A 12,987-nucleotide genomic window follows, 5' to 3' on the forward strand; every position below is an offset into this window, starting at 1 on the left:
GACCTCAGCAGAATTTGAACTCAGAATGTAAAGATGGACAAAATGCTTAGCAGCATTTTGTCCCACATGCTTCTGATCTTAAATGATTGGAAGTGTTATCATGTACATTGTTTTGTCTTGGTATAAAAGATGGGCTATAGTAAATACTCTGCTCAATACCACAGATTTGCTTGTCAGTTGTTTGACCTTAACCAGTTGAGCATGTCCCTTAGTGGCTGACGATATGTGCATCTCTGATCACGAGCAGAAGTAGAGGGGGAGCATCATAGCCATGTGTTGAAAGGAATTCTTGGAGGTTTGGATAATTCACCTTCGGAAACATGGGTGTTTTGTTCAACATCCTTAAACAACCCTTATTCAGGGACCTTTTGAGCAGGATGGGTTACTCAACCAGAAGAAAATTCTAACTGGGCCCCACCTGCAAGGTCATGTGCTGTTTATCTTGATATGAGGTCACCATGTCGCGCACATATGGTTGCGATGCATGTGCCTAGTGTACCCTTATCAGACGGGTAGTCATGATGGGTATACTGGGCTTCGTATATTTTACCCCAGTGTCACTTTGATGGCATGCACTGCTCTCTCACTCAATAATAATAATAATAATAATGATGATGATGATGATGATGATGATGATGATGATGATAATAATTCGATGCCCCAGCATGGCAACAGTTCAATCACTGAATTGAGTAAAAAAAAAAAAAAATGGATAATAGTTATGGGAATTTTTTAAAATTCAATGAAACAAAAGGTTCAGAAAAAATTCCTTGTCAACGACTAATTATTTGGTTGAGTTTATTTTGGGAGGAAATAAAGGAAGACTTTGTGAAAAAAAAAAAAAGTAGGGGAAACAAAAGGAAATAAAACAAAGAGAAAATGAAAATAAAACAAAGAGAATAATACTGTAAAAACAATAAAACAAAAGGCGTTGTCAAGTTTGTGTAATTAACAGAACAACGGAATTGCAGAATTATAGAATGATAAGTTCGGTGAAACCACATGGGAATAAAGAACGATGAGTGAGAGATATTCCAGAATGTGACATCACCTGGCATCAGCAGCAGCGGTAGCACCAGCAGGAGGGGGGAGGGGCTGAGGAATTTGTATTTGTTTCTTGCATTTTCTGCCTCACCACTCAGAGGAGAACAAGTGATTTTCACTTTGCTTAGACATCGGGTTGTCGTTTCATTAATATCTCATTTATCGAACACCCCCCCAACACTATTTCATTACTATGTGAGAGGACAAGAAGGAAGTACTTAGTAGTTAAAAATAATAGTATTTATTATTAACTAGTAAACTATTAAATAAAGGCGACGAGGTAAGGAAGTCTGCTTTGCTGATTTACGCATGTTTCTTTCTACATGGCGAGGCCCCCTTCTCTCTCTCTCTCTCTCTAACTAAGGTGCACCCACAACTTAGCAAGCAACTAAACTAAGTTTTATCTAGAAACGAAAGCTTAGTAAATTATCATAAATCGTGATGAGGTACACATTATGTCTCTCTTCTTCTTCTTTTGACACACACAAACTAAAACAATAGAATTTAAATTTTTGACAAACATTAGATAATATAAGGCCTAAAGAAAATAGAGTCTTTTTTTTGTAAGATTATTTAATTTATTTAAATAAACTTCATGTTTACTAGATCTTTCTCTCTCTCCCCGTGTATGTATATGTGTGTGTATGTATGTATATATATATGAGTATATATATATATATATATATGGGTATATGGGGAGTGTTATTGGCCTAGAAAATATTACCATCCTTAGGACACTGATGACTCAAGCCATTTTACCATTTACCAATTTTACCAATTTTACCAATTCCAAACGCAATTCGTTACGTCTGTATACTAATGTAAATCCATCTCTCTGTGTATATAAATTTTAACCACACACACACACACACACACACACACACACACACACACACACATATATATATATATTATATATATATATATATATATATATATATATATATATATACATACATACATGTATTGCTTCGTAATTCGTATCGATCTGTTCAACACGTGATCGAACCAATATAGTAAACAATATGTTGACTTTTTCTTTCAGAAATGTGGGTGTATATAATAATGTATATTAATTCCGTAATGTCAATTTAGTTGTCATTTCCCAATTAATACTTTCTCCTTTGTTATCTCTACAGCTCTACTTATATATACATATATATATATATATATATATACACACGCGCGACACTATACACACCCTCGTAGTGATCGTTGGTAGGTGACATTATAAAAAGAAGTCAGTGTACAACAGAAATCGTTTATTCAAAATGATGACCGATGATAAATTCGTATCTGAATACCTGAGTGACGAACATCTGTCATCGGCAGACGAAAAGGAAGGTGAGTTTGTCGGTGCCACCCTAAGTTTGAAACCAACAAATTCAGGTTACATCGGAGTACACACCTACCATGGCAGCACCAACGACGTTACGGATGGTCATCCGTTTATTAGAAACGAACAACATACACCGACCCCCATCGACAATCAAGCTATGGCCACTGACCCCAACCTCAACAGAAGTCGACCAGGAAGTACGTACAGTCGAAGGAGTACTCTGAGTACGAGTAGCCGAACGTCCAAGAAACAGAACATTGTCCGGACGGATGAAGCATGCGATTTATTTTTTAGTTACAAGGTAAGGCGATTTAAGATACCTGTCCACCACATATTCTTATGTTGTATTTCACGTTGACCTTATCTCCATGCCGCTCACATTCACTCACCTTTATTTATCACAGCATAATTACCCCACTTTTAAATTATTCATATAACAATACATATACCCTTGTTTCCTTTCTATCTCATTTTTTCTCATCTCATCTCATCTCAGTCATTTATGCACGCCTACACATCCGCTTTCTTTTTTCTTTCAGTTACCTTTCCGTTACATTATAGAAGTGGTTACGTATTTATCAATATATCGATCCATTCAAAAGGGGGTCATGCGTTCGATAATAGGCGTGAAACCAAATATCTTAAGGATAGGGTAGCTGAAATGAGATGTTGTGGCATTAATGGTTTCCCCTCAGGTGAATAAACGATGTAAATACTGTGAAAAGTCATAACCAGAAAAATACACATATATATATATATAAAGAAGGTGGTGCGGGTCCTTCGATCCGTCCTAAGTTTACTTTTACTGAACATTACTGTTAATATATTATAATGTAATGATCTGAAATATTGCCATTGTAGCTGAAAGGTAAACAGAGGTGCTGAGGTATGCAATTATATATCAGTCTTAGAACTTAATTTCATTGATTCTATAACGAACAACCAGGAAGTAAAAACATAAAGGGGGCAATACTTTCCTTTTATTACACAGCAAACCGAGTGTTGAAGTTTCTAGCTGCATTTAGCTAGGTCTGCATTTATTTACACAGCAGAAGTTGTTCGCATGTGTTCTTACAGTAAAGTTTACCTCATGGAATTTTCGAACGAGGGTGACTTGTCCTCTGTGACTCATCAACGACCACTACTACAACCGCCTTTGCTCATCTCAACCTGCCAGTCATAACATCGCTTCCACCCAAGCATCTCGTTGCACTCGCATTCCACATAATTTTTTTTTTTACGTCACTTCAGCCGTGACTCACCTGCCAGACCCGATGCCAAGCATTACTCGTTTGGCCAATCTTCGGTTACTGGGGGGAACCACCAGCTGAACGAGTATACAAGACAACCGCCATGTGTTACATCAGTGTCATTGGTAATTGGTTTCTGCAATAAATCAATACTGGTACTTCAGAAAATAAAACGCAAAAACCCAAATCCTACGTTGAAATTATTTCTAATCAAATGTTTCGTAAATGAATGAAATAAGATGAAGGCGAACCAACGAAGGATCATCTTGGTGGTCGTTCTACCTGCTAGAAATCGCAGCCAAATTGCCCACAAACCACACCCTGCTATCTTAAGTAAGACTACGTTAGGTAATGTCTTACATACCACTAAAACTACAGGCTGGTCTCGGTTAGTATGATTTCGATTATAGATCTGTTCAACCAGGCTGACCTGATTAATCAACTACAACAAGCAGAATGCCAGATACTGTCGTGAAAATTATTACTTAGAAATATTGACTCATGGATTGACAAAATCGTTTGAACATTCGACTTTGGTGTTGTGGCCTTTAGTTTATGGACCTCTACATTCTTATTTCAAATCCTGCCAAAATTAATTTTACTTTTCATCCCTCTGAGTTACTATTTTGTTAACTCAGTACCAGTTAAATACTGGGGAGTTTGTGTAATATTTCTATAAAGCATCCTAGATGTAAATGGAATTATAATGAGCAGACATTGTATATAGGTCCATAACAGTGTTTAATTATGGTCTGAGTACAAATTCCATCAGGGTGAATTTTTTACCTTTCGTTCGTTTGAGATCATAGAGTATCATTCATATTTTAGATGATTCAAAGGACTATCTGTCCTCTATAAGTTTGACCTTGTACACCAAAATGTGCGAAGTCATTTATTTTGTCTGTATGTAGTTTCACTGTATAAAAACTGACTACATCATCATCATCATCATCATCGTTAAACGTCCGCTTTCCATGCTAGCATGTGTTGGACGATTTGACTGAGGTCTGGCGAACCAGACTCCAATCTGATCTGGCAGTGTTTCTACAGCTGGATGCCCTTCCTAACGCTAACCACTCCAAGAGTGTAGTAGGTTCTTTTACGTGCCACCGGCACAAGGGCCAGTTAGGTGGTACTGGCAACGGCCACGCTCAAATGGTGCTTTTTATGTGCCATCTACACAGGAGCCAGTCCAGCAGCAACTGGCAACGACCTCACTCAAATGCTTTTTTCACACGCCACCAGCACAAGTGCTAGTAAGGTGACACAGGTAATGATCACGCACAAATGGTGTTTTTAATGTGCCATCGGCACGAAGGCCAGCTTGTTGCTATGGCAACAATCTCACTCGAATGGTACTCTTAGCACTCCACTAGCAACGGATGCCAGTCACTGAGTTTGATTTCGATTTTACTTGTCTCAACAGGTCTTTGAAGTCCACACTTATAATATGGTTGGTGGCAGGAAGGGCAACCAGCCGTTAAAACCACAGGGAAACAAAGGACAAACATGTATGCACACTCTGTTGCTATATAAAGAAATACAATTTACTCTGTGAAAAGAATTGCTGAACAAGACTTATTGATCCTTTCTATGCAATGCACCTGAACATTGCATACAATAGGCTCGTTATTATTATTATTGTTTTTGCTTCTGGTTGTTAATGATAAAGACAATGATAATACCATTATACATAATAGAAGCAGTATTAAATTAAAATAGCCATCTATGCATCATACTTAATGTATATGCATCGTTAAGAGCAGGGCTGATGCTAGGAATTGCAGGGCCCAATTTGAGAATTGTCAGTGGGGCCCTCCTCTCTACAAAAGCTGAAGATTGATGTTTCATGCTTCATATCCCAACCAAAAGGCATTGAGGGCTTGAGGCTTTAGCATCTTAGCCACAATGATATACCAAAAAGTCATCATAGCATCATCTGCTTGAGCATGAGCATGGAACACTCTCTTGGAATAGGGCTCAATTTGAATAAATCTGCTTTAAAACCGGCCCTTGGTTAACAGGCGAGTTACAGTGGTATTTGTCTGAGGTGACACCTCTTACGAATGTACTGTGTTTAAAAATAATATATATTAGAAGGAGATGATAAAGCATCCCTGCATCAGCTAGGAAGGACACCAGATGCAGGAAGATGTGAGATGAAGTAGTGAATGTTGAGTCTCCTTGAGGAAATGGCAGAGAACCAAGAGGAATGGCAATAAGCTTTGCTTGAGAAGACTTGTTCATCTCAGCAAAATTGAGGTCCTGTCAAACACCCCCCTACAACTCCTCCTCTAACATCCGTCCCTCCATCAAGACTATAACACTGGGCCCATATGTTGAATTCTGTCAAACCACCAGGAAAGTGGACATAAAAATCATAATGATAATGTGTGTGTGTATGTCATTTGTCCGCCATCTTCCAGCCCTTGTGCCTCTTGTCTTTGAAGGATCATCATCATCATCATCATCATCATTTAACGTCCGCTTTCCATGCTAGCATGGGTTGGACGGTTCAACTGGGGTCTGGGGAGCCCGAAGGCTGCACCAGGCCAGTCAGATCTGGCAGTGTTTCTACAGCTGGATGCCCTTCCTAACGCCAACCACTCCGAGAGTGTAGTGGGTGATTTTATGTGCCACCGACACAGGTGCCAGACGAGGCTGGTGAACGACCACACTCGGATGGTGTTTTTATGTGCCACCGACACAGGTGCCAGACGAGGCTGGCGAACGGCCACGCTCGGATGGTGTTTTTATGTGCCACCGACACAGGTGCCAGACGAGGCTGGCGAACGGCCACGCTCGGATGGTGTTTTTATGTGCCACCGACACAGGTGCCAGACAAGGCTAGCAGACGACCACGCTCGGATGGTGTTTTTATGTGCCACCGACACAGGTGCCAGACAAGGCTAGCAGACGACCACGCTCGGATGGTGTTTTTTATGTGCCACCGACACAGGAGCCAGATTAGGCTGGCGATCGGCCACGATCGGATGGTGATTGTTTCGTGCCCACAGCATGGAGGCCAGTCGGTGCGGTACTGGCTACGGCCACATTGGGAGAGGGGATATTACCTTGCTTGGGAACTGGTGAGAGTTGGTGACAGGAAGAGCACCCAACTGTTGAAAACCTGCCTCAGCAAATTCCATCTGATATATGCAACCATGAAAAAGTCAGTCTTAAATGATGATGATGGTGTGTGTGCATGCATGCACATGTCCGTATGCGTGTTGTGTGCATGAGTAAAAAAAATTTAATATTTTTGCTTCAAAAATTCCTTAGTGTTAAACAAGCTAAAAAAAATCAAGAGATTATTTTTTCTTTATATTGATAATTTAGGTGCTAATGGGTTAATGAAAGCATAATGTGTATTATAAATCATTTAATACTTGGTGAACAGCGGTGAGCTTGCAGAATTGTTAGCACACCGGGCGAAATGCTTAGCGGTATTTCGTCTGCCGCTATGTTCTGAGTTTAAATTCCGCTGAGGTTGACTGTGCCTTTCATCCTTTCTGGGTTGATTAATTAAGTACCAGTTACGCACTGGGGTCGATGTAATTGACTTAATCTCTTTGTCTGTCCTTTGTCCCCCCTGTGTTTAGCCCCTCGTGGGCAATAAAGAAATAAGAATCAAAATGATGATTTGTATGTTTATTCTTAATACATTCTGGCAGATTCAAGCCTAAATATGCTAATCACTATTTTGTTTCATCAAAGAACTTCTCCTTTACAACAAAGGTGTGTTCATAACACAATTGATTCATTATCACAAGGGGATTCTGAGTCACCTGGTGTTTTAATTTTGTTGTACCTCATCAGCCAAAGGCACCCCAGGCTGATGACTCTAACAAGAGTTTGTGGCTGTGTGTTCAGGACTTATTCAAAAGATATTAGCAGTGTAACTGAATGAGAGAGTTTTAACCAGGAGTTGAAACCATGTTATACTTTTAATCTTATCTGTTACCCTACAAGACTTGGGGATTGAATTTTTGCTTTTAGATGCCCTTTGAAACTGTGGCTGCAGCAGAGAAAGATATCTTCATTGTAGTAAGTTTAATCTCTATCTCTGTGAATCATTGAAATGACATTCAGTAATCAATAAGCAAATATTGAATGTCATCCATTTAAGTTGTACAAAAACATTGATGTAAAACGTGAAGTATATTTGCCACTTAAATGTGGCTAATTGCTAAGGGTGGATGCTACTGTAGCTTGTAGCCCCAGGAGAACATCTTCTCCAGCTGGCAATTGACACACTTTCTGTGCCCTATCAGTATTTGCAAAGGGAAGCCATCCTTCCCATTATCGACCTGATGTGATACACATGGACCCGGGTTTCTGGGTATTTACCCATCGTCAGTGCACGACAATCACCGGTCTTCGATGCAAAGGGGTCCCAATGCAAACACATATATCCTTTTTCCAGTGACGAAAAGTCACTGATCTCGAAAAAGTGTAAAATATCCTAAAACTTTTCAGAAATTCAATTTAACCAGATCTCAGTGACATTTAGTATTTAAGAGTTGATGTTAGAACCATCTAGAATGTAAATCATAATGATTGGCCGACTTGATGGTTTAACATACAAATGTCAGTAAAAGGGAATATCTAGGTGTACATATTAACCCGTTAGCATTTAAAGTGACCATATCTGGCCAAAATATTCCAGGTGTTTGATGTTCAAACTGGCAAGGTCTGACCTCTCCACACCAACCCTACAATATAATTCTAAAAATTAACAGTTACTTCATCAAAATCTCAAATCTACAAGATAAGGCATAATTAATTCAAAACAATGTGAATAAATAAAGTTTAACATTTGACAGAGTGACCTGAATGCTGAAAGGTTAAAGGTGACATTTGTGAAAAAGCACCTTTACACAAACTTGAAGGAATTTCTTCAGCCACTTCTTCAACCTCTGACTCACAAATGCATGGGTTTTTCCCTCTGTCCATCCATCTATCCATTTGTTGGTCGGTTTGCCTGCCAGCTTGTCTGTCTGTCTGTGTGTTTTCACGTCTGTCTGTCTGTCTGTCTCTCTTATCTAATACTACTACAATGGTCTTTGATCTTTTTGTACTAATTTACTACTACATACCCCTCTCCACCCCCTTCCCACCCCTTATTCTCTCTGACCCCTACTCACCCACCATTAACCCCTCCACATAAAATATTTTAGCAGTCATTCCTTCCCTGGCCTGCAGCCCTCAAACCCTGTACAGTTCTAACCCTGACAGGTATTTTCCTGCTGACATTGACCTTCAGCTCTCTAAGCTGTCCATCAAACACATCAAACCAACCAATTAGAGAGGAGAGTCTTCAAAGGTCAAGGTCATGAGCATCACCCCTTTTACTTGTTTCAGTCATTTGACTGTGGCCATGCTAGGGCACTGCCTTGAGGAATTTTAGTCGAACAAATTGACCTCAGGACTTATTACATTTTTTTTTTGTAAAGCCTGGTACTTATTCTATTGGTCTCTTTTGCCAAACAGCTAAGTTATAAGGGCATAAACATACTAATAACTGTTGTCAAGCAGTGGTGGGAGACAAACACAGACACAAACATGTGCACACTCATAGATATATATATATATATATATGAATATATATACGACAGGCTTCTTTCAGTTTCCATCTATCAAATCCACTCACAAGGCTTTGGTCAGCTTGAAGCTGTAGGAGAAGACACTTGCCCAAGGTGCTGTGCAGTGGGACCGAAGCCAGAATCGTGTGGTTGAGAAGCAAACTTCTTACCACACACACACCCATACACGTGCACACATGCGCACACACACACACACACACATACACACTGTATTTTGAAGATTTTGATTCTTGAAGCCATTCCTTACTGCTGAAAAATCTTGTGAGTTACTTGGTGACCATTCTGGTGCCTGTGTCGTGCAAAAAACATCCATTACACTCTACAAAATGGTTGGTGTTTGTTAGTTAGTTAGTTAGTTAGTTAATTTGGCTCAAAAGCAAATAGCAAGGCCATGTAGGGGGACATGGAGTTAAGTACAGGGTGGTGTTCATGTAAAGAGTTCAGGCCACTTGAGGTCCAGGGAGGCTTTGAACAAAGCGGTCGTCGGCATCTTCACCATCTCGTCTGGCAGCTTGTCCCACGGATCCGCAACCCGGACGGAGAAAGCTCCTCTCCTTCGATTGAGATGAAATCGTCGCAGGTAGAGCTTTTTGGAATGACCCCGCAGCCGACGCTCCAGAGCAGGAGTGAAGAACAGCTCTTTCGAGAGGTTACACTTCCCGCTTATGATGTTGTGGGCGAGAATGAGATCACCACGGCGGCGGCGTTTTTCAAGAGAATAAAGGTCGAGCGTCCTCAGCCTTTCTTCGTAGGACAAATTTTTGAGACCATGAACCATGCGGGTAGCCAGCCTCTGGACTCTTTCGAGGTGCTGTATGTCTTTGAGGAGATAAGGAGAAGAGGCTTGAATCCCATACTCCAATATGGGTCTCACCAGTGTGACATAGAGTGGCAGGAATATGGCTGCTGTGAGCATTCCGAATGACCGTCGAATCAAAAACAGAATTCCGCGCGCTTTGTTGGCAGCATGGACGCACTGGGCCGAAGGCGAAAAGGAGGAATCCACCAAGATACCCAGGTCCTTTACCTGATCGGTCCTCTCCAGCAGCAGACGACCTGGCTCGAAATCAAGTTGAGTTGCAGGAGTAGAGCCGACAGGCAGATGACAGCACATTGACACGTTCAGACACAGGTCCCAATCGTTAGACCACTTCCAAATTTGGTGGAGGCATCGACGAAGATCCTCTATACTACCGCGAGGAGCGACCAGTTTGATATCGTCGGCAAATAGAAGGGTGTGTTGCGTGAGGTCGTCGGGCAAGTCATTTATGAAGACTAAGAACAACAAGGGCCCAAGCACTGAACCTTGAGGCACGCCACTGCTCGCACTGGAGACGTCGGACCGCGAACCATTAACTTGAACTTGGAAGGAGCGATCTGAGAGGAAGGCACCAACCCATCGTACAATATCCGGATGGAAACTATATGCTTGAAGCTTGACAAGTAGTAGGCGGTGGTTTACCGAGTCAAAAGCTTTGGCAAAGTCCAATAAAACGATGTCAACAGCATCACTATCATCGAGGATGCGCATCACCAATTCTTCCATTACTAGTAAGTTGGTCAAGCATGATCTCTTCAGCACGAAGCCATGTTGGGAATCAGTGAAAGGTATCCAGCCATAGAAACTTTGCCAGAACAGGTATTGCAGCTTGGAACAGTCTTCTGGCTTGCCAACTCTTGTTGAATCATCCAACCCATACTAGCATGGAAAAGGGACGTTAAATGGTGATAATATATATATATGTGGAGGCGCGTGACTTAGTGGTTAGGGTGTCAGTACCATGATCGTAAGATTGTGGTTTCGATTCCTGGACCGGGCAACACTTTGTGTTCTTGAGCAAAACACATCATTTCACGTTGCTCCAGTCCACTCAGCTGGCAAAAATGAGTAAAGCTGCGATGGACTGGCGTCCCGTCCAGCTGGGGAACACATACGCCATAGAAACTGGGAAACCGGGCCCTTGAGCCTGGCTAGGCTTTAAAATGGCACATTGATTTATTATTATTATTATTATTATTATTATTATTATTATTATTATATATATATCTCCATCTTAGATAAACATATTGATACCACTAAATCAATTTTGACTCTATATTCAGGACAACATTGCCCAATGTATTCTTTCTTTTTTAAAGTGATAGGATATGATGTTAGAGATTTGGTTGCTATTTCTAACAAGTCAACCAAATATGTAGAGGTTCCCTATTATCCTGTTGCATTCTTGATCATAGAAAACCTTTAGACTATTGCAGGAGGAGCTTAACTTCCAGTTAAATCATTTGTTTATCATATGCAGTATTTAGGTTTATCCCATAGATTATCTAACGTGTTTTATGGCTTTAAACCTTTTAAGTTGAGTAGCAATTCAAAAATTTATGATCTAAACCTAGTAAATCAATTAGTTTTGGCTTGTTTGTCTAAACTCCATGGTCACCATTAAAGGTTATCAGACATAGGTCCTGGTTTTTTATATGGAGTGTAATGAATTTAGTTGTGTATTGTTCATGAATAGTGAAGATAGGCATAGGAGTGGCTGTGTGGTAAGTAGCTTGCTTACCAACCACATGGTTCTGGGCTCAGTCCCACTGCGTGGCACCTTGGGCAAGTGTCTTCTACTATAACTTTGGGCCGACCAAAGCCTTGTGAGTGGATTTGGTAGACGGAAACTGAAAGAAGCCTGTCGTATATATATGTGTATGTATATATATATATATATATATATATGTATGTGTGTGTTTGTGTGTGTGTATGTGTATGTTTGTGTGTCTGTGTTTGTATTCCCCCCCCCCAACATTGCTTGACAACTGATGTTGGTGTGTTTATGTCCCCGTAACTTAGCGGCTCAGCATAAGAGACCGATTGAATAAGAACTAGGCTTACAAAGAATAAGTGCTGGGGTCGATTTGATTTGACTGAAGCCAAACTGCTAAGCTATGGTGACGTAAACACACCAGCATTGGTTGTCAAGCGATGTTGGGGGGACAAACACAGACACACAAACAAAATACACACACACACATATATATATACATATATATATATATATATATATTATATATATATATATATAATATATATATATACATACATATATATGGTGGGCTTCTTTCAGTTTCTGTCTACCAAATCCACTCACAAGGCTTTGGTCGGCCCAAGGCTATTGTAGAAGACACTTGACCAAGGTACCACGCAGTATGACTGAACCCAGAACCATGTGGTTTGTAAGCCAGCTACTTACCACACAGCCACTCCTACTCCTACGGTTTGGTGATGTTTCATGAAGAATGGTGTAAATATGATTAAAGGTGAAAGAAGCAGAAAGGAGATTTCTGAGCTTGGAAAGGCAGAAAGTAAGGCAAATGCTCCTTTATGAGTGCTTTCATAGGAAATACTTTAATTTACCAGTTTACTAGAAGATAGAACAGAAGCTAAATCAGTGAGAGGGGAACCGGACTAAGATTTTGTTAGGGGTTAACGTTAGTTTCAATCTTTATCTTTTGAAACCATGGTGATTGGTGGTACTCAGAGGGAAGGCGGTGAGCCGGGCGAAATGCTTAGCGGTATTTCGTCTGTCGTTACGTTCTGAGTTCAAATTCCGCCGAGGTCGACTTGGCCTTTCATCCTTTCGGGGTCGATAAATTAAGTACCAATTACGCACTGGGGTCGATGTAATTGACTTAATACCTATGTTTGTCCCCTCTATGTTTAACCCCTTGTGGGTAATAAAGAAATAGGTACTCAGAG

At 40.5% G+C, this 12,987-nt stretch overlaps 1 protein-coding gene across 1 annotated transcript in view; it reads left to right on the top strand.

Annotated features, from left to right (window-relative positions):
- The first annotated feature begins 1,083 nt into the window (after positions 1-1,083).
- Positions 1,084-12,987, top strand: part of LOC115217966 (tumor protein p63-regulated gene 1-like protein) — a 59,558-nt gene continuing 47,654 nt past the window's right edge. The window contains exons 1-2 of the mRNA XM_029787693.2: positions 1,084-1,324; positions 2,184-2,684. Coding sequence (XP_029643553.1) covers positions 2,316-2,684 — 369 coding nt within the window. The 5' untranslated portion in view covers positions 1,084-1,324; positions 2,184-2,315. The remainder of the gene's footprint in view (positions 1,325-2,183; positions 2,685-12,987) is intronic.

Source organism: Octopus sinensis, linkage group LG12, assembly GCF_006345805.1.
Source record: "Octopus sinensis linkage group LG12, ASM634580v1, whole genome shotgun sequence".
Lineage (NCBI taxonomy): Eukaryota > Metazoa > Mollusca > Cephalopoda > Octopoda > Octopodidae > Octopus > Octopus sinensis.